Raw genomic sequence first — 23,712 nt, 5'->3', positions numbered from 1 at the left:
CCTCATAAGCTGGCTACAAGGCACCCGTGGGAGGCATTACCTTTTAGAAGTGGGTGCGTATCGGGAGCAGGCACTTCCGTCCCAGGCACAGTAGGGGTCTCTGGCAAGACAGCACTCTGCACAAGCTTTCCCGTACGTGTCGCACCTGTGCAGGGAGAGCTGAACAAACCCATCCCGGGAACCGACGTACAACTGTTGCTGCAAACCAGACAACGCCAACGAATTAGAAACATCCTTCAGGCTGGTCTCAGGGACTTCCTGTCTTGAGTACCACACACCAGATCCAAATCTCTTTCTCCAGGCCCCCGGCCCATGGTCAACTCTTACTGAACAACGCACTGAAGAGCAAGTCAGTCTCTTCTACCCCTAGGAGGATGGTGCTTCAGGGGGGAGAAATACTGAAATGGACAGCATCCTAGCAAGCTGGAGTAAGCGTGGCCGTAATTTAAGAAGGTCAAAGACCAGCTGCTAGTCTGAGGAATTTAGCTGTCAAATTCTTACTCAATAGCAGAGAATAAAGATTTGTTAGACTATATCATGCACAGATGCTATAGGCAAAACTGATGGTCTCCCTCTGCCACGGCTCCTCACATGAGAGAGGACTCCAAGACATTTTAAAAACTTCCTTCTGGTTTCAATTAACAGTTTAATCTGCTAATGAAGCACTGATCCCTGAAAGAATACGAATTATCAGTGGGACAGAAAGTATCAGGCATCACTACACAGAAAGCATGAAGTAGGCTTGAGAAATGTCATTTCACAAGCAAAAGGCTGAAGGGTACTGAAAAATCCAGCAAACAAAATCACTCTTCGAAAATAACTCGTGAAATTAATGTACTAGTCCACCATGCATTCCTTTGAGGGTCTGTGGCACTGGTGGTGGAGGGCAGTGTTAACACAAGCGAGTAAGTGATAGTTTTGCCTTTAAAGTAATTCACAATCAACTCTGGTAGACCATATACATTTTAAACAAAGGAAAAATACCATAGACATAGATATTGGCATAGCAACAAACAAGCATACATTACAAAGTGAATGGAAAATTGATGTAAAGGATGTTTCTTTTGCTGTGGAAATTTGTGAAACCCATGCATTATTTTTATATGAATTTTTCATGAAATTTTTGAGAACCTTCCATATATTTACTCAACTTACAGAAGTTTGTCTTATACCTCTACTACCCATTTCAATTGTCCATTAAGACTTCCTAGTTGCTAAATAAAATTAATGCTGTTTGGTTTTTGTTTTATTTAAATTATGTACACATTGGCTAATCACTACACCCTCCTCGAAACTCCACTTTCTCTTGTTCTCCCTCTGTATTTCTGCCTAAAATATTTGTCTCTTTTGTGACTCCTTTCTTTGCATTAAATGTTGGGTTTCCCTCTTTTCTATTGTTCTGTGTTGCACAAAGAGGCACCTTAGAAATAGGAACATGAGGATTCTCCTAACTCCCCCTCCCTGTCAGCCTCCACTCCTCTAGACACACAGCTGCTCCTTGCTTTTGATTCTTCTCTGCTTGTACTCAGTCTGCCCGGTGTCTTTCCATTCCCGACACAGAACTGGCTACTCTGTTTCCTCCCCTCCCCTGCAAGGCCACTGCCTTTGCTTTGGCCCTTATCATCTCTTTCCCTGGATCACTTCTAAGTGTCCTAACTGTTTCCGCTTTGACTCCAGCCTGGTTTCTCAGAAACCCCAACCCCGACCTCGGGACCCCATCCATCTTCCTTGCTGCCACCCACAGCCGACTCATCTTTCTGAACAGAATGTCTTACAACAACACGTTTGTGCTTGAAATCTTTGGTGGTTTCCATTGTGCTTACACTAAATTGTTGGATTTCTCAAGAGGACACAGAAAGACACATGGGAGTCTTGCTCTGCCTTTCCTTCTCCAGATTCACTTCTAGTCTTCCTTCCGCTTGAACACAAACAAAACCCTAGTTCTGTTGTACACAGCTTGCTAGAACAGGCTATGGTCTCTCACTCTGCATACCCGTGTTGCCGTCTGGCCTGCTACCTAAGGTGTGCGCCTCCATCCCAACCCCTTTATCGTGCATCTGTTCAACTACATTCTTCTTGGCTGCAGGTGTATGTTTCTTCGCCGTCTCCTGTTCCTTCTGGCTCCCTTTCAGTCTACTTGTCTCTCTGTCTACTCCTCTGTCTTTTTCTGTTATTGTTATGCATTGTTAGCATGCTCCATTTTCATTATAATAAAGAGAATAATGTGATTTTAATATGGATCCTCCTCTCAGCTTTACCATGAGCGTCTGGAGATTACCATCTCTGTCATCCATTCCTTTCTGTAGCCTCTAAGTACCGTAGTAGGTCCTCAGGAAATATATGGCTGAGTGAATGAACAAATTCATGGAAAAGACCTAAAGAAGAAGCCTATTTTGACCTTTTCCCTAATTGTCAGTGCACTAATCCAGGCAGAACAGATTAGGACAACTGTATCAGTACCTTTGTGATGAACTCATATTACCACATGACTTTCTTAAATCATGGAGCTGCTATAGAAACGATAACACAAGACTGAAGCTCTTAAATTACGACTGGAGTTTGGAATAACAGACCAATGTGAAATCCTCTTAAATATTATCACATCATAATTGGCTACCATGTTCCTACATGTTCTCCTGTGCCACACCTCTGTGAAGATCCGTGCTTGCAGCATTCTACTCAGACTCACAACTAACTTAGCACTGGGTATTGTTCCTCCAACGTTACTCCTCGGGAGACTGCTTGTAAGAGCCAGACATTGAATGAACGGCCGCTGCTGAGGACTGATGTGGGACTGTAAGCCACCATGGTCCACGTTCTAGTTCCCAACTCTTCATGAAAGTCCCTTTTGAAAGGTTAGGGCTGACATTCCGCTTGCGTATCATATGGAAGTTATGCTCAGGAGACAGGAAAATGAGATCGATTTTGAAAACCAAAAAAAGGGAAGAATAAGTTTACTAATTAATGAAGCTTAGTTCCTTTTCTCCCAAGGCAAGTGTGATACCACAGCCTGTCTCATCAATTATAAAGAAAAACAAATAATCTAACTTTTTTATATTATTTACAACTTATCTTCTAATTTCAATGGACCTTCTAGATGCATTTTCATTCATTCAAGCAATCTGTTGATTTTGTAGTTATTTTTCAGACACAAAAATAAAAAGTACCTGCTTCAGAGACAGCTCCATGTTCAAGATGACTGATGGGTGCTGAAAACAGAGGATAAATGTCAACGAAGACTGCATTTACATTAACCAATCTGTTAATTCTCTGACTCTAAAGTTCACTGAAGTAAACATCCAGGCTCATAAAGGGGAAAAAGGGGTTTTAGTTGCTATTTTCTTCCAAATGTGTAGTGTTTATCCCTTAATAGAGATGATGAACATGGTTACTTTAAAGTATCTTATTAAAGAAAAACTACCTAAAGTATGAGGAAACACTCTGCATTGAAAATTGTTCCCAGTTACTCACAAGTTATCTCTTTCTCCTAAATCTGCTTATCTTAACTGCTTCCATATAATTCAAAGCAGTGTTGACAAGAACATCTACGCAATTATTACCTCTTTCTGCTCTGACTTAGACCAGTGGTTCAAAAACTTGTTCAAGTAGCAGAGTTCTGAAAAGTTACAGTGAGTGCTCCTTGTGGCAAACCACATTCTTCGTGGAACACTACAAGGCATCAGGCACATGATTTCATGAAATGAACAAGGACCAGTTTTATTCACAGAAATTTTGAATCTATGCATGCAAGATAAAATCAGAAAGATGAACACAACAGATCTCAAACTAAAAATGACAGGGTGCTTTTGAAAATGTTTCACCTATCAATGACCTATGCACTTAATGTTTGCTCATTTCTCACCAACTACAACTTACTAATAATGAACAGTAGCAGATTTCAAAGATTTAGAGAACATATATGAATGAAAACAATTTGAAATGTTTCATTTATTTGACAGGCAGAGAGAGAGAGAAAGAGAGCACATGCACCCATCTGCTGGTTTACTCCTCAAATGCCCATAATGGCTCCGTGGGGCTGAGGTTGGTGCCAGGAACTGGGAACTCAATCCAGGTCACCCGTGTTGGTGGCAGGGATGCAGCCAGCATCTCTGCCTCCCAGGCTCCACATTGGCAGGAAGCTGGAGCCAGGAGCTGGAGCCAGGAACTGACCCTAGATATTTCACTATGGGATGTGGGCAGTTTCTACACCAACAGAAAACTATTAAGTGATAGAGTTGTGTCCAGTACCTTTTTAAAATCATGAGTTTTAAAAATACTGATAGGTAAACTTGCCAAAATTCTAGACGGTAGGTTTTTTGTAAATTATTTGTATCTGTATAAAGCTGTTGAAAAAAGAAAGGAAAACAAAACTGAAAATAAAATATGGCCATTATTTAATCTGAACTGTGCAACGGAACCGTTACTCTTGGCCAGAGTTTGATAACCACAGGAGGAGACTGGTGCTGATGTGCCTATGTGAGTTACTGGGGCTGCAATCTTGGTATTTGCACTCACTTGCACTTGACATTGGTCCTTCCCTTGGGAACCACCCAAGGTTTTTTTGGTGGACACCGTGTAGCAGGTCTTGCTCTCCTCCACTCCTCGCCCACCACTCTCGTCACATGGCAGACAGGTCCCCGTGGTACCCAGGGGGTTCGCTATCTTGAGCCCCTCACAGTGGAGAGCTATATTTTCTTTTAGGGCAACAGATGTTTACAGGGAAATAGCCTATTTTAATAAGCTGTCTCAATAAAAGTCTTATAAAAAACAGCCTGTTTTTTAAAGCTTGTCTAAAAAATATGACTTATTATTTTCAGGAAATAATTTTAAATTAAATTTTGTTGAATGCACAGTTAAAATTTAATGTGAAACGTCAAAAGCATTCCCCAAACCTGGAGAGCTGTGCTTCTACTGTCTCTGATGGGCAAGAAGAAGCTAGTATTCACAGGACTTGCTACACTAACAAAACTAGTTGTTTTGTTTCTAATTTCTTTAAAGAAAAGGAGGGACACACGGTTGATATACTCTTTCAGTTTTCTCAAATTCAATTGGGGAAAATTTGAAAAGTAAAATTTACCAAGTGGAAAAGCATCTGGGTAGTGAAAGAGACCCCAGGCTTTCATTGAATGTGGCAATGTGTCTGACTGTATGCTGAGAGAATGCAGTAATGAGAGGCAATCCCCCGGGCTCTCAGTTCAGGGCATTCAACAGAAGAAGGTGAGTCCTGCTCTCAGCTGCTTATAAAACTTTCTCCAGTGTCTAAGGGAAGGGAAAACAAAGGAGCTAATGTCAAAGCGTCCCCAGGAGAAAGAATGACGCATTAAAGTGCACAGGCCTCACACGAGGGCCGACTCCGGGTCGCCACGCTCCGCAGACGGGTGGGCTCACCTTGAAGACCTGCAGCTCCTCCAGCACCACCTCCTCCATGTTCCACTTCTCCTTGGAAATGCTGACAACTTTGAGGACGGTTCCGATGTCTGAAAAGACACACAGCCATGACCCTGCTCTTCCTAGATCGGGATTCAGCGGCAAGCATGTTGCTAGACACTCGCAAATGGCTGTGTCACTTTCCATGAAATGCCTTTTGTGAAGCTCAGCCTTGCAAAACACTACAGCTCTTACCTGGCAGAACACGCCTTGGTAAAAGGGTATTAATCATACATACTCGGAGTATAGCCTTAACAAAAGGGACCTATTTGCCTAAGTTTAAGCACTAGTTAAAAAAACAGAAGGGGAACAAATTTTGGGGTCTTAATTAAAAGATTAACATATATTAAAATGATCTGGGTGTGTGTCTTATTGTAATATATATTTACTCAGTAATTACCATATGTATTTCACCATCAAAACATGATGTATGCAATTTTAATAATAATGTTAAAAGGTAGACAAAAAATCACTGAAGCTATCAACGAGAGGGAAATTATGTTTCAAACTTTGAAAGTATTCTACCTTCAACATCATTATTAATGTACTAAAAAATGGAAGTTTTGCTTAATAAAAAGTATTTCAACTCAGAAAACAACATAAGATTGAAAATGCAAACCAAAAATTAACATTTAGGAGATTTGTTATAAATATGCCACCTGATACTGCAGTTCCACAAGAAAGAAGATCAGAAAAAGAAAAAAAAATGAAATCAATTCATACAAAACGGGTATCTTTTAAACTTCTGAACAATGGAGTTGGAGTAACATATATAACAATCCTGTTTGCACGACGTTGTCTGGATTACTGAATTCTGTTTTTAATGGATTCTGAGATATTTCAAAAATATTAAATACATATTTCCAAATGTCAATCAAAAATCGCAGGCATCACTGGATTTTCTCAGTAAAGTTAGGTAGCGCCACCTGGTGGCGGGCCGACGCTCACAGCGGCGAACGGGCGAGGATCCGTTGGAGCTCTGGGGCATCAAGACTTCAGGCCCTGACCCTCCACCTGCTGTCCCTGCGCCTCCGGGTCTGGGCAGCGCCCCCTGCAGTGCACTCGGGTAGGACCACTCGTGTTCACACTGCACACACGTGCTTCCTGAGAAACCTAACTGGGTAACACTAAGTGGTTCCGAAATTACTTTTCTCTCATACAAATCTATTCCAACGAGAACGCCCGTTTCCTAAAACCCCATCCACGTCTGCTTCTTTATGAAATGCTTGATCTATAAAGAACGTGACCCAGGACGCAGCACTTCTGTTTGAATGGCACGTGTCCTCTTCCCGGCCACGAGAATCCTTATGGGGCTGGCGGACGACAATGTTTCTTATTTTTTAGACTCATCAAGTAATCACTTTCTCTTTCGGTAAAAAAAAAAAAAAAAAAAAAAAAAAAAAAAAATCATCTTATAACCACCGCATTGACAGACAAGAAAATATTAAATGGGCTCCAATAATGAGAACGCACGTAATTCATCTTAATACACAAAGTTCAAGAACAGGAAAAGCAGTCTCCACAAAGCTCCCATGCAAAGGTCTTGGCAAAGTAATACCTAATGATTTTGCAAAGCTGGCCTCAGCCTTTGCAGTCCATGGTTCTGACATCAGGTGAGGGGATGCTTGGGGAAAGCTTATCAAATGTCATTGTAGGCAGAGCCCAGGGTGCGGTGTGAAAAGAAAGAGCCTGCTTCACCCTGCTCTGGCCACTGCACAAACACATCCTGAGCATGGGACCCACGGCAGGCACTCTGCAGCCTTCACACCCCCGTGCAAACACGCTGTGAAATCCCCCACAGGCTGGGAGAGCATCCTATGTGCGCATTATCAATTAACAGTGTGTGTCATACAATGTTAAGAAATGCCGATCAGGTATTGGCTCCTAATTACTCATTTTGCTTTTGACCGATGAGTGTTTTGGAAGCTTCTGTGGTCTTTAACAATGAGAACCTACTTGGCAAGCTCGGCCAGAACTGCTGGAGCTTACCTGTCCCAAGGAACATGACGTCGTACTGGCCGTCTTCTGCGACCACGTGGTCTACCACCACCTGTGTCAGTCTGTAATCCACGTTGATCCGCTTGAAGGTGGGGGCACCCGCGGCCGGGTACACTGACTTATACATCACAGGGTGCCGTTTGATGAAACTGATGACGTCATCTGGGAAATCGCGGGTGGACTTAATCAGCGGGTCATAGGTTTTGCTTGGACACTGTGAAGAAAAGTGGACAGGAATAAAGACATCATGCAGGCATCTGAGAAATGTATACTTAACTTCCAAAACACTTTGTAAAGCTTACTACCGATGACAGAGGGCAGGGTGAACATGGAATGGTGTGTATGGATAAACAAATGCAATCTACATTCAATATATTTAAGTACAGTTGTCTCCCTCAAAAATATTCTAAATCTTTTTTTTTCCTTAACTTTTTTTCCTATAGTGTTTACACATGAACCCTCTTTAAGTGATTCTTGTTTCCTGGGCCAGCGCTGTGGTGTAGCGGGTAATGCCACAGTCTGCGGCACAGCCATCCCATATGGGTGCTGGTTTGTGTCCTGGCTGCTCCTCTTCCAGTCCAGCTCCCTGCTAATGCACCTGGGAAATCAGCAGAGGACGGCCCAAGTAATTGGGCCTCTGCACCCACGTGGAAGAACCAGAGGAAGCTCCTGGCTCAGATCTGGCTATTGCAACCATTTGGGGAATGAACCAGGGGATGGAAGACTTCTCTCTTGGTCTCTCCCTCTCTCTAACACTGCCTTTTCAATAAATAAAATCTTTTAAAAAAAGATTCTTGTTTCTTATGAAGATTATCAATGCTAATGAAGAAATGTAAACTGAAATTCCTAATGAATGAAACGTGATGTGAAAAAAAAAACTGTGAAAAACCAGATCCATAATTATGAGAACAAATGGGAAATGAGTATTTTTAACTTCTTTTGAGTAAATTTAAAATTTCAGTGCATCTGAAACTATGTTTATCAAAAATAAAATGGAAAAAATCAGCAGGTAACAAAAATTGCTTTCAAAAGAGCCTTAGTAAGCCTGGAACCGTAATTATCAAGTTTTTGTAACTCGTGTGAAGATTTCACTATGAATAATTCAGCAGCATTTCCCTAAGGGGTCTGTGAAGAGGGCCCGAGGGCATTTTCCACTTCTGCCTCGAGCTCTCCCATGTGACTGTGTCCATTAAACCAATAGTTGGCATAACCTGCCCCCTAGTGGCAAAAATTAAAAGTTCAAATTAGTACAAATTAGTATCAATTTGATGTCTTTACCCAAGAATAAAGGAATCATTTCATAATTTGACTTTTTTTCTCAGAAAAAAATCTCCTTTTCCATAGCCTAAATCTAATTTATATCGATGCTCTAATTTAGAAAGTTACCTCAGCTAGAAGAATCCTCTCATACTCAAATCCCTAAGGGACTGCTGGATTCTTTTGTAAGGAAAAACATGAATTAAATAAAGCACAGAGAAGAAAATGGGTCACATTGGGGACGGTGTGTGAGAGAATGCTGCCTTTCTACAATTTTAGTTTTTGACAAGTTGGAAACGGTCTCCACTGAACTGAGCTGTTCCTACAACGTGCTAATTAAAAGTATGTCAAAGCTTCTGGAATAGGCCACATTTCTCAGCACAGTCCACAGGCTCATTCTTAAGGAGCTGAAGATGCTGGAGGAGGACAGAATCTATGAACCTGACCCCCACTTCTATACCAGTACAATCATAATACGCATGAGGAATTAGGAGGAACATCAAAGAAGCTGCACCAAAGAGGAAAAGAGCTAACGATTTTCTATCAGTAATTCAAGAAAACTTCATCTTTCACAAAAGCCTCCCGTGTCTGCATCAGGTATGATGTATTTGTCCCAGGTCTGTACTAGAGGTAAGAACCGTCCTAGAACATTAGCCCTTGGTACTCACTTAGCATAATGTTCACAGTCATTGTTCCTAGCACTAAGCCCTCAGCCAAGTGGAATCTGTCAACTTGATAATGGGAGGAACCCTACATTAAGTAGATTAAGCAGAGACTTCAACTGAATACAGAGCTCAAATGACACAAAGCTCTTGTCCAATTACTGGCTGCATAGTTGAAGCTTAGCCAAAGGCCACTCACAGCAGGCTTATAGTTTATGATGCCTGTGGTTCAGTCTGGTTGGTCTATCGTTAAAAATCAAAGCAGAAGCAAGATTCTTTTCCCCTGCATTACATTTTGGAAAGAGTCCTCCAGCTGAAGAAAAACTCTGTTTGACTTTGCAGCTATAATCATGCAGTAGCCAGAATTTCCAAAGAAATAATATTATGATCTTCAAAGCTCAGTTTGTGATGGCAAAGTTTTACATCATTTGAAATTTGGACGTAAGAGAGCACAGCTAAGATATGAAAATTCAGCAAAGAATAAATATGGCAATTTTCCCCAGTCTCCGACAAAACTGTTTGAAGGTGATAAAATCTAAGGAAGAAAGAAGAACAGTGCCTGGTTTCTAAATGGGCGCTGGAAATACTCCTGATGGCAGCTTTCTCCCCGGCACGCTGCCAGCGTTGGCCGAAGATCCTTATCCTGGTGTTGCCACGCCCGATCTCTCAGGTCCCCCTCTCTATTCAGCCTGCACAAATGAAAGTGATTTGGCAGAGCAACCACTGAGGTCTGAGATAGGACGGTAGGAACCAGATCTTGCTATTTCAGTACATTCAAGCCACTGGGGTTTTTACTTTGATATTTTATATCTGTGCAGGGCGCAGAGCTAAAAAATGACTGGCGATATACCTAATGCCAATGCTCCTATTCGGTTATTGATTTTTCTCCCTAAAAACCCCAGCAAAGGCTACCGATACAAGAGTGCTTCCCAGGGATTAAACAGCCAGTGAAATTTTCTCTGGAGGGACAGGCGCTGCATTTCCAGCTGTCTAAGAATACACCTGCCCAAACCACACAGGTTCATTTGTTTCTGCCCTAAGTCCTCTAACAGTTGCTTAACTTCTACCACGTTGGCTGCTGGGAGGGAAGAAACTCTGGTGGGCACCTACCTCTGCCTCGGCCTACTGTTTCCATAAAGCTTCCGTTTAAACTTGGAGGGGAATCAGCAAAGCTGTCCCTCAACCTACCCAACGTCAGTGTCTTGCTGCAGCTTTAACCGCAGCGCCAGAGCCACAGGGACGTGGCTGCAGCCCCGGGGTGAGGGAGCAGAGGCCGGGGCAGCAGGGCCAGGCTCGGCGCCTATCTCGCGCCTGGCGGAGCGGCGGGCCAGGGGCGCTCCGTGTTGTGCTTGGCAGGCCTGCGTGTTTGCACAGGGCCTTTAGGAGAGGAGTGGGAAGCAATGGATAAGAGGAGAAAAATGGTTTTTATCCAGCGAGAGAACTTTGCCCCCTGGCAAGGCACCAGACAGCTGTTGGGGGTTTCTCGGTGCTGCTCTCTGTAGGTTGCTGCTTCCTTTTAAACAAACCAGAGCAATGACTAATGCAAGGGGAGGCAGGGCACGAGGAGCCACTGGAAAAGGCTTTCATTTTCCCAAACTGGGAAAAATAAACGGAATATGTAAAGGAAGTCTAATTTTTCTTTATAGTGTAAAAAAATGCAATTTTAATAGGTACCAGCTGATCCTACTGCTTATCCATCTAAGGCAGCCCTTAACTGATATGGGCCAGGAACGACCCTGTATTCAATATCAGAGGTAGAGGGACCAGCAGCACAAATACAGAGATAAATTCCTTTTTTTTTTCCTCCCTCCCTCTCCCTTCTTAAGATACTCTTTCTCCCAGGAGGATTTCTATACCGGGAAAGGCAGAAACAGTTCTGACCACAGCAAGCAGCCTGGGATTTGGGAAAGTCCATTATAAAAGCAAATGCCTGCCCTATGGAAGGGAAGCCAGAAGCTAGCTGGGGAGGACACTGGGGTTGGGAGTCAGGGGTCCCCCATTTCAGAGAAGCAGTGACTGTGTGTACCGAGGCAGGGGCGGCTCATCACCCGCCCCCGCCCTGCCCAGTGTCCTCAGTGTTGGAACCTGGAGTCGGAATGCGGGATTCCAGTCCTGCCTCCTCCGCTTCCTCCTTCCCAGACCTAGAGCTCTGGAAGGAAACACAGCAGGGGTGCTCTCGGCAACTTCAGAGAGCTGGCGCCTACGTCAATGTCTGCTGTGCAGCAAGTGAAATGCCATGCAGTGAATCAACACTCGAGCGAACAGGAAGCTGAATTCTTCAGGCCAGAGACGCAGGTCTGAGCCAGGGAGGCAGCAGCGAGATCCCTCCAAAGTCTCCTGTGTTCCATCCTGTAGGACGACCCCACTGAAACCAACAGTCACAGCAAAATGTTCACCTCAGGCCTCGGGTTCACAGGAGGGGCTGGCATGGAACACTGGGGGAAAACAGTTCTCCCATCAACCCCCAGGTTGTTCAGGGTCCTTTTGTTAGTAAGACCGTTGCAGCCATGCACTGCAGAAATCAAGAGGAGGCACTGGAAACTCATTGTTGACGGACATCTTGCTCTTTAGTTAGCTGAAACCCACGTTTGGGAGGCCAACCTTAAAACACATCTTTTCTTATATACATATATATATATATATATAAAAGAAAATACATATATATATGTATATATAAATCCTTACTTAATGGGGATGGCATGGTTTGCAATCAACCTTCTGCCAATCTTAGATCTCCATGAATTTAATGAAGATCTGAAACTCTGAGCCCATTAGCTTGCTATGGAAAGACTGTGCAGTAGGATTACACCATTGTACCAGCCAAATAGGTTAGGTGGAGCAGGAAGAGAAATTGGGCCCAAAGAGTTTTGAACTCGTGGGTCCCAAGTGTATCCATCCCAAGCCCCCATTCTGGTGAACAGAAGCCAACGCAGAAGTTGGACCTTCCCAGCAGTCTGCTGTGTAAGTCGTTCTCCATGTCAGGTGCTGTTATCCTATGATCTATCCCTCCACCGTGTACTTGTGGTGCCTCGGAATCCTGAACAGATGCTCTGCTATGGCCAAGTGAAAGAGACCTTTCTAGAACAAGTGTACTCAGAGCCAGAGCTGGCCCACGGCGGGGCACTTGGTAAAATGAACTTTCCGGTGGATCTGGCATCAGAAGAACGTTGTGATTTCTCAACGACAGCCCAACATCAGGAAGTCTAATAATTTGGTGGCAAAGACACAAGGCCAGTTGGACACAGCAAGTTCCACAACCCAGGTGGAGGGGGTTTGACCTCAGAGCAGAAAACAGGGGCAATAAGGGGCTTAAGTTCAGCCTTTCCTTTTGGTTTACCCCAGAGAAACGCCTGTGTGAGGAGTGACAGTGATGGGCTTCTTGTTCCAAGATTTGACATGTTGCAGAGAGGGGAGTGTTTCACATCTCACACTTGGTAGGGGTTGAAAAATTAGTTAACTCTTTCTGTAGTGGGCTGTGGAACAGCTAATTGATTAATATATGGATCTGACTTCCAGAAAATATCTTCAATTTCATAGAGATCTGGATTCCCAGCTGTTACGATCCCAGTTCTGACACCCAGGTCCCACATCGGGGTGCCTCATTTCAATATTTGGCTCTGCTCCTGACCTGGCTGTGAACCCTGTGCGGCAGACGGGAGCTCTCTGTCTCTGTCTTTCTCCCTATTTATCAAATAATTTTTTAAGGGTAAAATGTTTAACCTGAAACAGTAATCATTTGGGGGAAATGGAATTTAAAGATGGATTGTTATTTTACACAGACAATCAGAAATTGTCAACATCTGTGATGAAATTACTCAAGAACACAAAAACATTTCATAAATATTTACACTTCAAACACGAGTATTCTTCTGACCTTTTTGATAAGAGAATGGTGTAAAAACCAGAAGTCACTTTTGAGTAAGGACTAATACTTTACATTTGTGCATAAACCTTAAAAACTCTTTGTCAACAGAGAACAAAACTACAGATTATTACTACATGTTAAAAACAACAGTAAGCCAATAAACCCTATATCATATATTAAAATCTCCCACCGTTACAGGTCTCCCAGCTTCTGAGTAGCCTGGTCTTTTCCAACCTGACTCAGTTTCCTGTTCACCTCTGACTCCCACCTGTCACTGTGATGGATTCTTCTGTATCTCATTTCACTTAGGACTTCCTATTACCAAGACCTGGCGTCAGTAACAACTGAAACAGGTGACCTGCAGAAAACGTGTTTTGTTCCGACATTCCACGTGGACACCAGAGGGCAGAAGAATCACTTGGAGGGAAAGAATTCCTTAAATGCATCCTTGGGCACCCTTCAATTTCCAGGCTAACTATAGGGTAGTGACGTCAAGTTAGGCCAGGAGTTTAGGTCTGACTTTTGTTTAAAGGAAGTGCGGCACTCTGTCCAAACCAAGAACGTAAACAAGGGCACGGCACGCCACCAGGCCCGTTGTGTTTTAACTGAGTGAAAAGGTCAGCAGATGCCGCTACTAGAGGACAACTTAGAATTGTATCTTAATAACCACAAAAGGAGAGCTGATTTACAACAGCAATGTCTCAAATTTTTAATATAAGTAAAAAAGGGTACTAGGTAAGTGGCCTAACCATTGCATAGAAAGAAAATGATTCAGCAATGATTTTATTGAAGTAAGATATGCCCCCCTGAATTGTAATAACAGACACGACAAGGGTGATGAGGCTTAAAAGGTTATTACTACTTTTGGAAAGAATGGTCAAATCCCTGATACCAGCTGAGATGCCCAGGTCCCACAGTGGGGTGCCTCGGTTCAATACCTGGTTCTATTTGGCTGTTTTTAATGTTCATTTGCTTGCTTCGTTTTACTTTGAAGGTGAAACAACGTGGCTTTGTATTTGGACTTAGGTAGATCTAAACATAATCTGGATTTAAGGCATTATCAATTCTGAGACCATGAACATGCCAGTACCCTCACTGGGCTTTTGCTCATCCCTAAAACTGGGTGAACGACACCTGCAGCATGCTGCAGCTTTCAGAGGGCAGTGAGATCACACGGAAGTGCTTCTCAGAGTGTCTGGACCCCAAGGCCCACTCACTTCCAACAAGAACTACTGAGCTAGGGGAAAGAACACAGGCAGCATCGTAGCTGTGTTGCTCAAGAGGCTACTTAAACACATTCACACACGAGCGGAGAGAAGTGGGTATTTGGCCTAGCAGGTCAGAGGTGCAGACTGCAGAGCCTGGGGTGAGTCTCAGCCCTACATCCGATTTCAGCTTCCTGCTAACGCAACAGCAATGGCTCAAGAAATTGGTTCCCTGCCACCCATATGGGAGACCTGGACTGAATTTCCTGCTCTTTGCATTTGCCCCACCCAATCCGAGCCATTGTAGGCATCTGGGGAGTAAAAACAGCGAGTAGATGGGAGCTATTTCTCTTTCTTGTCTATCTCTCAAATAAACAAATAATAGATAAGACAGAATACCAGGAGATAATGTAAAAATGGATGCAGTCAGGGCCTGCTTTGTGGCATAATGGGTTAAGCTGCTGCCTGCAACACCAGCATGACATGTGGGTGCTGATTTGAGTCCTGGCTGCTCCACTTCTTATCCAGCTCCCTGCTAATGTGCCTGGGAAAACAGTGGAGGATGTCCCAAGGGCTCTGGGCTCTAGCACCCATGTGGGAAACCTTAGGAAGCTCCTGTTTTGGGCCTGGTCCAGCCCCAGCCATTGTCTCCATTTGGGGAGTGAACAAGAGGATGGAAGACTTCTCTCATTGTCTTTTTCCTCTCTCTCTCTGTCCTTCAAATAAAATTTTAAAAAATGGAATCAGTTAATCTTAGGTAGGACATTCAGCGGTATATTAATCAGGTGAATATTAAAGAATAGGGAGCGAACTCTGATGAGAAAGCTCTAACATCTTTTCAGTCTGCTGCTTCTGGCCACGTGATACTGGAAAAGCTGTTAAATTGCTCTGGGCACCAGTGTCCTTTCCTATAAAGTGAGGGTAAATGATGCCGGCTCTATCATCCATTCCACTTCTTACATTCTCATATTTTACAAGTGTAGTTACTTGATACAGTGTGAAACATAATTTCGATGACTTTATGACCGTGAAGTTATTTAAAATGTAAAGCTCACTTTTGAAAAGCATATTTGCCAAAAGATTTTCATGTCAGATATATGATGTCCCTAATTCAATGTCAGCATCCCAAATATTTAATGCAGAAAAGCAGACTATTAGCATAGTATGCAAATAAAAAATAAAATGTCACTTAACCATTATCAAAAAAGTAATGAGGTAAAGAGATTAGACATCTATGTGTGGTTTTAGACCTTTTCAAATTTCGCCATTGTCATTACCTAGAATTAATTCATGAGTTTTGGCTACTGTAGCATTCTAGATGCAACTTGCAAAACTGCTGATGGCAAAGGTTGTCTCTATTTTCACAGAGAACCAGTTGGATAAGTCAGTCAATAAAATTATTTATAAATACTTTTATTTAATACTCAAAATTACTAGTGTTTTACAAATAAATTTATACTGACATAAGTGGTTCCTCCTCATCTAGAAACAACATGGATATCGTGCTTAACTCAGTAGAACCTCCTCTCTTGTTCACCAAAACTATAGCGCAAAAGGACAACTGTTATAGTGATTAGCATATTTTAAACCTCTCTAAAGTCTATGGACGTAATGTCTCTGGTCAGAGTTTTCGGGCGGCTTCCTCCTGCTGGCACTCTGGAGCCCAGTGCAGGCCGTGGGTGACAATGCGCTTACGAGGCTCATTCTCAAGCAGAGGAATACTATGAGAAACATGGATCTTTGGAAACAAGACAGGGATGACTGTCAAATGGCCCTTCCTCAGTTCTGATCATGCTTTTCTTTTCCAGGACTTTTTAAGTTAAGCATTTCTTTGGGGGTGCCTACTATTCACTAAATCATTTTGAACTTTTTGAAAAAATGTCTGCACTCTAAAGCCCTTGTATTCTGAGCAACAGTGGCAGAGAACAGTGTGGTTAGCATCATTTGATGTTTTTCTCATTTATGAAAATAATTCCTCACTGACATCTGTGTTTTCCTGTTTTGCAGGGAGTCCACACTTACAAGGAGAGCCATGTCAAGTGTGAATTCTCTGTAAGCCTTGAGTGGCATCCATGGCCCTCTCAGGAAGGAGCAGAGAGAGTATGACATCAACCACACTGCAGCTTCTCTAGTTCATACCCCAAGCTGAAGACAACATGATCTAGATGCATCACTTTTATAAAGATTCTCAGGACTCAACTGCTGTGTGCATGCATGCAAGTCATTGACTACAGTGGATGTGGACGCCCCCAGCCCCAAGGTATTTCTCTTATGACATCTAGATCACTGGACAGGGGGCACTGGGATGGGCTGAATTTAAATAAGGGCCCCAAAGAAATACTGTCACTCCCAGGTTGACTGCACCACTACTTACAATAGCTCTGATCTGGAACAAGCTAATGTGCTTAGGTGAATGAATACAGAATACAAGGTCTTGTGGTACACCACACACACACACACACACACACACCAAGTCAAAGTACTATTCAGTCTGTAAAAAAAGGAGGAAATTCTACATTTGCAACCACAAGAATGAACCTTGAGGACATTATGCTAGTGAAGGAAGCCATTCACAAAAGGACAAATTCTGTGAGATTCCACTTCCTGGAGAGAGTAACCTTGTCAAATCCATAGGAACAAAGTGTGGAATGTGGCTGCCCCAGGTTGAGGGGAAGGGAAAACGGAGGGCTGCTAACCTCGGGGCACACAACTTCAGTGTGAGTTCTAGAGATCCCTTACCCAACACTGAACCCACAGTCAACAACCATGTGTTATCCACTGACAAATGTAAGAGGGTGCGTCTTATGGAAGGTGTTTTTGCCATAATAAAAAAAGAGAAAACAAAGAAGGGAATCCTCAAAATCATGATACTGTTTGGAAGATCTGTTCAGTTTATGTTGTAATCCAGCCAGAAAACAACCTTGAAACAAATTTACATTGAGAAATTATGAAAGGAACATCAAGATAACTGTATAATGAGTTTGTTTCCCAAACTTAATTAAATTACGTAAGAGGATGATGGGAAAATATCAGAAAACACAGTTACCAGCTATTTTCCCACCACAAATAGACATGTGAGAGGACAATATTGTGAAATGTTTGAGGGGTTAAGTCAACATTTTCTGAGAAACTTTTTGATAATTATTTTAGACCTACTAGAAGAAATATGGAAAATAAATTCTAAATGAAAAGAACAAAAGATTTTTCTTCCAAATAGAAAGTAAATTAACAATCTTGAATAATTTAAGTGTTTTAAGTATTTTTAATCAAATCAACAGAATAAAAATGTCTTCCATTTTTAATGCATACATCACATCTGAAAATGTAGTCTTTTGTTCTCTTTAAACCAGTGCATAAATAAAACACATGTCTTACCTGTTTCATGTGTGCATTAAACATAATTTCTAGCACTTGAAAAGAATTTTAGATTCAGGGTTCTATAAAATATCTTCCCATCTTAGAAATGCAGACCATGTTGGAAGTGCAACAAAATTTAAAAAAGATAAATGTATAACAAGGAAGAAGATAACTGAGACAAATGACTGTAACTAATACAATCTTCTCAAGGCCGAAGAGGAGACTAGAGGACTCTCTGCAGAGCCGTGTGTAGGGAATAATTACTTATTTGGCACTTACATCTAATTTAGAATATTTGTTATTCTAGACAGTGACATCAGTTTGATGACTCTATAAGACATATTGGGGGAAAGCTCTACATTGGCAGCCCGGTCTGCCCCAAACAGTGGAGTCCATTGTTTCCCATGGTATTAAAATTCTTATAGAAAAGAAAAAGGTTAAGTTCAAACAAAAGATGGAATTGTTAAACAATCACCATAAATGAAAAAAGTTATTGAAAAATGAAGAGCACATGTTGCTGTGGGGAACTGAATAATTTATTACAATAATCAGGAATGAAGTATGATCTCAGAAAAATAATTCGATTGCTGGGTTGGATACATACTGTGCCAGGTCGGGGATAAGGAATTCTTCCATCATACTGCACCCAGCGGTGGTCTGCACTCTCCTTGTGAGCGTATGGACCATTGAACACTGCTCTGATGTCAGCCATGCTGTACACACACACGGCAGAGCCTTTGAAGATGGAACTGAAAGAAAGCAACATGAGTCACTCACTGCTTCATTCAGTGGAGTTTAGCAGGTGCTCTGACAAAACTACCAGCACATCCTACATGACAGGTGCTGCAGACGGAATGGGTCAAAGTCCTCAAGGAGCTTACAAGCAAGTGCTCCTGAGTAATGAGTGACCCTACCTACATTACAGGGAACTACAGTAAACTAAGCAAGCACAGGAAGCTCTCAGTGGGGAGGTCAGATCTCCTTTGAAACCTGCTAGACAAATAGAAATTACCAAGAAAGACTGGAGGAGAGAGAGGAATGTGCAGGAACAAAATTATGTGTGTGTGTGTACACATGTTTTTCAATTTTAGTTGACGATATTATAGCAAAATGCCATGTAAAGAGCTTTCAAAATAAAGTTACATTACTTATTTTTTTAAAGCGGAATCATGTGAGTTTTATTATCATGTAGTCTGTTTTCTTAAAGTGAATAAATATTGTAAACAATAATTGCTAATTAAGGGGCCAGCACTGTGGCACACCAGGTTCAGCTGCCACCTGTGGTGCCTGCATTCCACATGAGCACTGGTTCTTTGAGCCTCAGCTGCTCCACTTCTGATTGTGCTCCCTGCTAATGTGCCTAGGAAAGCACAGGAAGACGGCACAGGTGCTCAGACCTGGCCACGCATATGGAAGTTCCAGGCTCCTGGCTTTGGCCTGGCTGAGCCCCCTGGCTTTTGTGACCACTTAAGTAATGAACCAGCAGATGGAAGATCCATCACTCCCTCTCTCTGGCTCTCCCTCTCTCTAACTCTGACTTTCAAGTAAATTAAAAAAAAAAACTTTATAGGATAATTCATGGCTTTTGTTACACTGATGTTTAAGATGTTGAAGTATTTTTTCTTTGTGTTCCTTTTTGAATTGAATTTTATGCATCCCAGTAATTTGCTTGATCCTTAAACTAATCATGATTACAAAGTATCAGAGACAGTGTTAAGAGGCAGAAAAACTGTAGGAACTCTACAAATCTTTGCAAACTAATGATGGAAAATTGCTAACACTTCTCAGATGTTTCCTTTTCTGGTTTATTTCTGGAAATTAAAAACATTTTCTCTGAGTCTAAATGTGTCACTGGTTCCTGATCTTACAAACAAGATTACCTTTCTGATCTGTGCACCCAGCCATCTCAGCTTTACATCAACGAGCTAAGGATTCTCCAGGAGGACTAATCACTAATATTCTTGGACTGACATGGATGGGAAACACTGGGAGGCAGTGGTGAACAGGCTGGGAGAAAGGTGGAGTTTCACAAATTCACACAGTCTGCCTATGATATTCAGAAGGAAAAATGCATCGTGCTGCACAACATCTCCATGGCTGCAGTTAATCATAGCTTCTTACTGGACAAAAGACAAGGCCTGCATTCCGACAGGACCTCAGCCCTCGGGGCCGCATTAAATATAAAACAATAGAGTGCACCCAGGACAAAGAGTAGACATGCAAGTTTGCAGTCTGGGTGGGCAGCAACTTGGTAAGAGGAAAAAAACTATCATGCGGCGCCGCTTGCTGGCACACATCTGTTTCTTGTGTGTAGGACACACAGGGACTGCAAAGACAGCTCTGAGAATGGAAAGGCACCTGCGAACCGGGGCTGAGATGCTGCACTCACTGGAGGACCTGCAGGCACCTGGTCTGATGTTCCCACTCGACAGACGCACAGAACAGACTGAGTCCCACACAGCAGCTTCTCAGGCTGCCTTCTTCCCTTTCCTGCTTAACTGCCCTCAGTCTGTATCTGACAGTTAACCCCAGAGTCTTCTGTCTTCTGAAATATTCCCAACCAAAATGCATTTCAGCTTATACAGAAAGTACCAGGAACTAAACGTGATCCTGCCACATCTAGGAAACTATTTGCATACCAAATAGTTAAGAATGTATTCAAAAGAAGGCAGCAAAAATCATTTCTTCAGAATAAGTGCCAATACCTCCAATTCCTCCAGTGCTCAAGTTAATAGAAAGATTGATAGCAGAGCTGTGGAGAAAGCAGTGACGTGGAACAGGAGTAATTAGGAACTTTACACATAGTCAAATGTGAGCCACCCGGGGACAGCATCCTGGCACAGTGGGTGAATTCACATTCTTGCCACATGGCATTCCAAATAAGTGTTGGTTTCTGTCTTGGCTTCTCCACTTCTGATCCAACTTCCTGGCAATGCGCCCTGGGAAAGCAGTGGAGGATGGCCCAAGTGCCTGGGTCCCTGCACCCGCATGGGAGACCTTGATGGAGTTCCAGGATCCTGGCTTCTGCCTGGACCAGCACAGCTGCTGCAGCCATTTGGGGAGTGAATCAACAGATGCAATATACATCAATCAATCTCTATCCCCCCCCCCCCTCTCCCTCTGTCTCTGTCTCTGTAACTCTGCCTTTTAAATAAATGAATAAACCTTAAGTGAAGAAAGCCCGACAGATATAGAATTTTAAGAAAATCACAGTCTTGCTAACATGTACCGGGCAGCATCACACAGAAGAGGGCAGCGTATGCCTTTCGGACCCAGCTATTTTATCCTGGGAATTTATCTGAACAGCTAGATTAGGGGGCTTGAAAATGTTCGTGTAAACTGTCAGTTGTTTGTTTTTTTTTTTTTTTTTTTTTTTTTTTTTTGGACAGGCAGAGTTAGACAGTGAGAGAGAGAGACAGAGAAAGGTCTTCCTCCTGTTGGTTCACCCCCCAAATGGCCGCCACGGCCGGCACGCTGAACTGATCCGAAAACAGGAGTCAGGTGCTTCCTCCTGGTCTCCCATGCAGGTGCAGGGCCCAAGCACTTGGGCCATCCTCCACTGCCTTCCCAGGCCACAGCAGAGAGCTGGACTGGAAGAGGAGCAGCCGGGACAGAACCAGCACCCCTGTGTAAACTGTCATTTAAACACAGCTTTATGTTGGTACCAAAACATTTGAAACCCATGCATAGATTTTTCAAAATAAACATTTTAGATAAACTTTTTCTACATGTTCATATGCTGAACGGTATTGCCAGGGTAAGTCACTGTAGTGTTATGTGTAGCAGCGAGGGACAGGAATCAACAGAGAAGTCCATATATTCAGGGGATAACTAACAAACTGGTCACCATACTGGGGATACTATGCTGGCATAAACAAAGAACAAAAAGTTTTTATGTCGATACTAAAGGATGTTTAAAAAACACTAGCTAAATAAGTAAACTTAAAAATGTATACAACACTATACTACACAGGAGGGGACCAAAAAACCCATGTAAGTATGTTGGCTCACAGAGGCATGAATACAAATTCTCCAAAAGGCTCAAAAGCACACTGCTGGGGGCCGCCGCTGTGCTACAGAAGGTTAAGTCTCCACCTGTGGTGCCAGCATCCCATATGAGCACCTGTTCCAGTCCCTGCTGCTCCACTCCTGATCCAGCTCCCTGCTGATGCCTGGGAAAGCAGTGGAGGATGGCCCAAGTGCTTGGGCCACTGCACCCATGTGAGAGACCTGGAAGAAGCTCCTGGCTCCTGGCTTCAGATTGGCCTAGCTCCAGCCTTTGTGGCTATTTGGGGAGTGAACCAGGGGATGAAGACCTCTGTCTGTCTCTCCTCTCTGTTTGTGATTCTGCCCCTTAAATAAATAAATATATCTTAAAAAAAAAAAAGTATGGTGTGGAACATACCTGGTTGTGGTGAAGACTCCATATACTACAGGATTTCTTTCATCTCTTGTGGGGAGTAAATAAATATCTTCTGTTAATGGGAAAAATAACCATTTACTATATTTTTATTTTCCAACATTACATGTATGTTTCTTTTTTAACAATACAATATTTCTGAAACTCCAAACAGCATATAACATTCAAGTAGCAGAGTCATTATCTTGAACCTTAATAAATTAAGAATAAAAGACTGTTTTTTCACTTTGTTGACTTTTTTTGTTTTGTATGTCTATTCTGCTAACTATGAGGCAATGAATTGGACATCTAACATCTTAGGTATTTACTTCAATCTCCTACATACGGGGTGATCCAACTGTTACATGTCTACAACTGTTTCCAATGAGGACTACATGATTTCATACACAATAGAAATCAAAATCATAAGTAACTTGTACTCACCAGTGTGAAAACATGTCCTGTAACTGTCTTAACTACCTCTTTGGTAAAAATATAAAAACAGCTAAGCAAGTAAGCAATGCAATACTGAATATAAGTTATGTGTAAATAATATTTTTAAAAAATTACTTAAAATGTGAGTGGGCTAGAATAAAACATGAGCGCTCATCCATGAATATTGAATACATATGTTAGTACTGTGAAACACACAATGCTGATGAAATCATGCAGCGTTACACTCACTTTTACATTGCACGGCAAAAGCGGAAATGTTGAGAAAACAAAGGCTAATGATGCTAATTTTATATACAACCAAACCGCAAAAGTCCATCTAGAATTATCTTTTGGAGGAGTGAAAAAAGGACGGGGGAAAAAAAAAAGATCTGTTTATTACTTGGCTGCGTGTCCTCTTTATTAAACCCAGAGGGACAAGTTCCTCCAATCTCCCATTCTCTCCAGTAGAGGGCAGTGCTCTGTAAGGACCCTGTCTTCCACCTCCAGCAGGTGCAGAGTGAGTGGTGTGCACAGGAATGGACTTGAATCCCAGAGCTCATCTGCTTCTGCCTCCCAGTATTTAGTCTCATTCACTAACAGGACACTGACAAAGCAAGGAGAATCCTTGCAGACAGCTTGGATCTGGGCCTAGTGTATCTCTTTGTATTAATTTGGTAATAGCCCCTCCTGCCCTCCATGCTGGGTTATCCAAGTACAATTAGGCCTTTGGAGCTAACACGCTGTCTATACGCTGAATTACATAATGAGGCAGTAAAACTTTTCCAAGGAAAAAGGAACGTGTGACATACGCAGCTCATCGAAATGTGTGTCTGCACCATCACTTCCAGGAATGGAGCAAATCAATCTGGCCTTAAGGAAAGTCGTCCACTTGTTTATCAGGCTGCGTTGTCCTCCTAGGTCATTCTGAAAAGTGGGGGGAGAAAAGATTTATGAACATGATTCTATCACCTGCTAAAACGGGTGGCCGTTCCAATGTCGTCATAATGTCATCGCTTACAGACACAGAGCCTGGACACTCAGTCCATGAACTTCAGAACAATGGAAAAGGCAGTTTTGTCCTGAACCTTAAACGCTTTTCTCATGGTT

The 23,712-nt window shown here is 42.5% G+C and overlaps 1 protein-coding gene across 1 annotated transcript in view; it reads right to left on the bottom strand.

The window, feature by feature from the left end:
- SEMA3D (semaphorin 3D) overlaps window positions 1–23,712 on the bottom strand; it is a 191,210-nt gene that overhangs the window by 22,069 nt on the left and 145,429 nt on the right. The window contains exons 10-16 of the mRNA XM_062179057.1: window positions 23,415–23,529; window positions 22,177–22,246; window positions 18,376–18,520; window positions 7,417–7,639; window positions 5,389–5,477; window positions 3,168–3,209; window positions 41–198 (exon numbers count right to left, since the gene is read on the bottom strand). Coding sequence (XP_062035041.1) covers window positions 41–198; window positions 3,168–3,209; window positions 5,389–5,477; window positions 7,417–7,639; window positions 18,376–18,520; window positions 22,177–22,246; window positions 23,415–23,529 — 842 coding nt within the window. The remainder of the gene's footprint in view (window positions 1–40; window positions 199–3,167; window positions 3,210–5,388; window positions 5,478–7,416; window positions 7,640–18,375; window positions 18,521–22,176; window positions 22,247–23,414; window positions 23,530–23,712) is intronic.

Source organism: Lepus europaeus, chromosome 20, assembly GCF_033115175.1.
Source record: "Lepus europaeus isolate LE1 chromosome 20, mLepTim1.pri, whole genome shotgun sequence".
NCBI lineage: Eukaryota > Metazoa > Chordata > Mammalia > Lagomorpha > Leporidae > Lepus > Lepus europaeus.
Note: the sequence above shows the minus strand (reverse complement) of the source record. Positions and strands in the feature narration are given on the sequence as shown.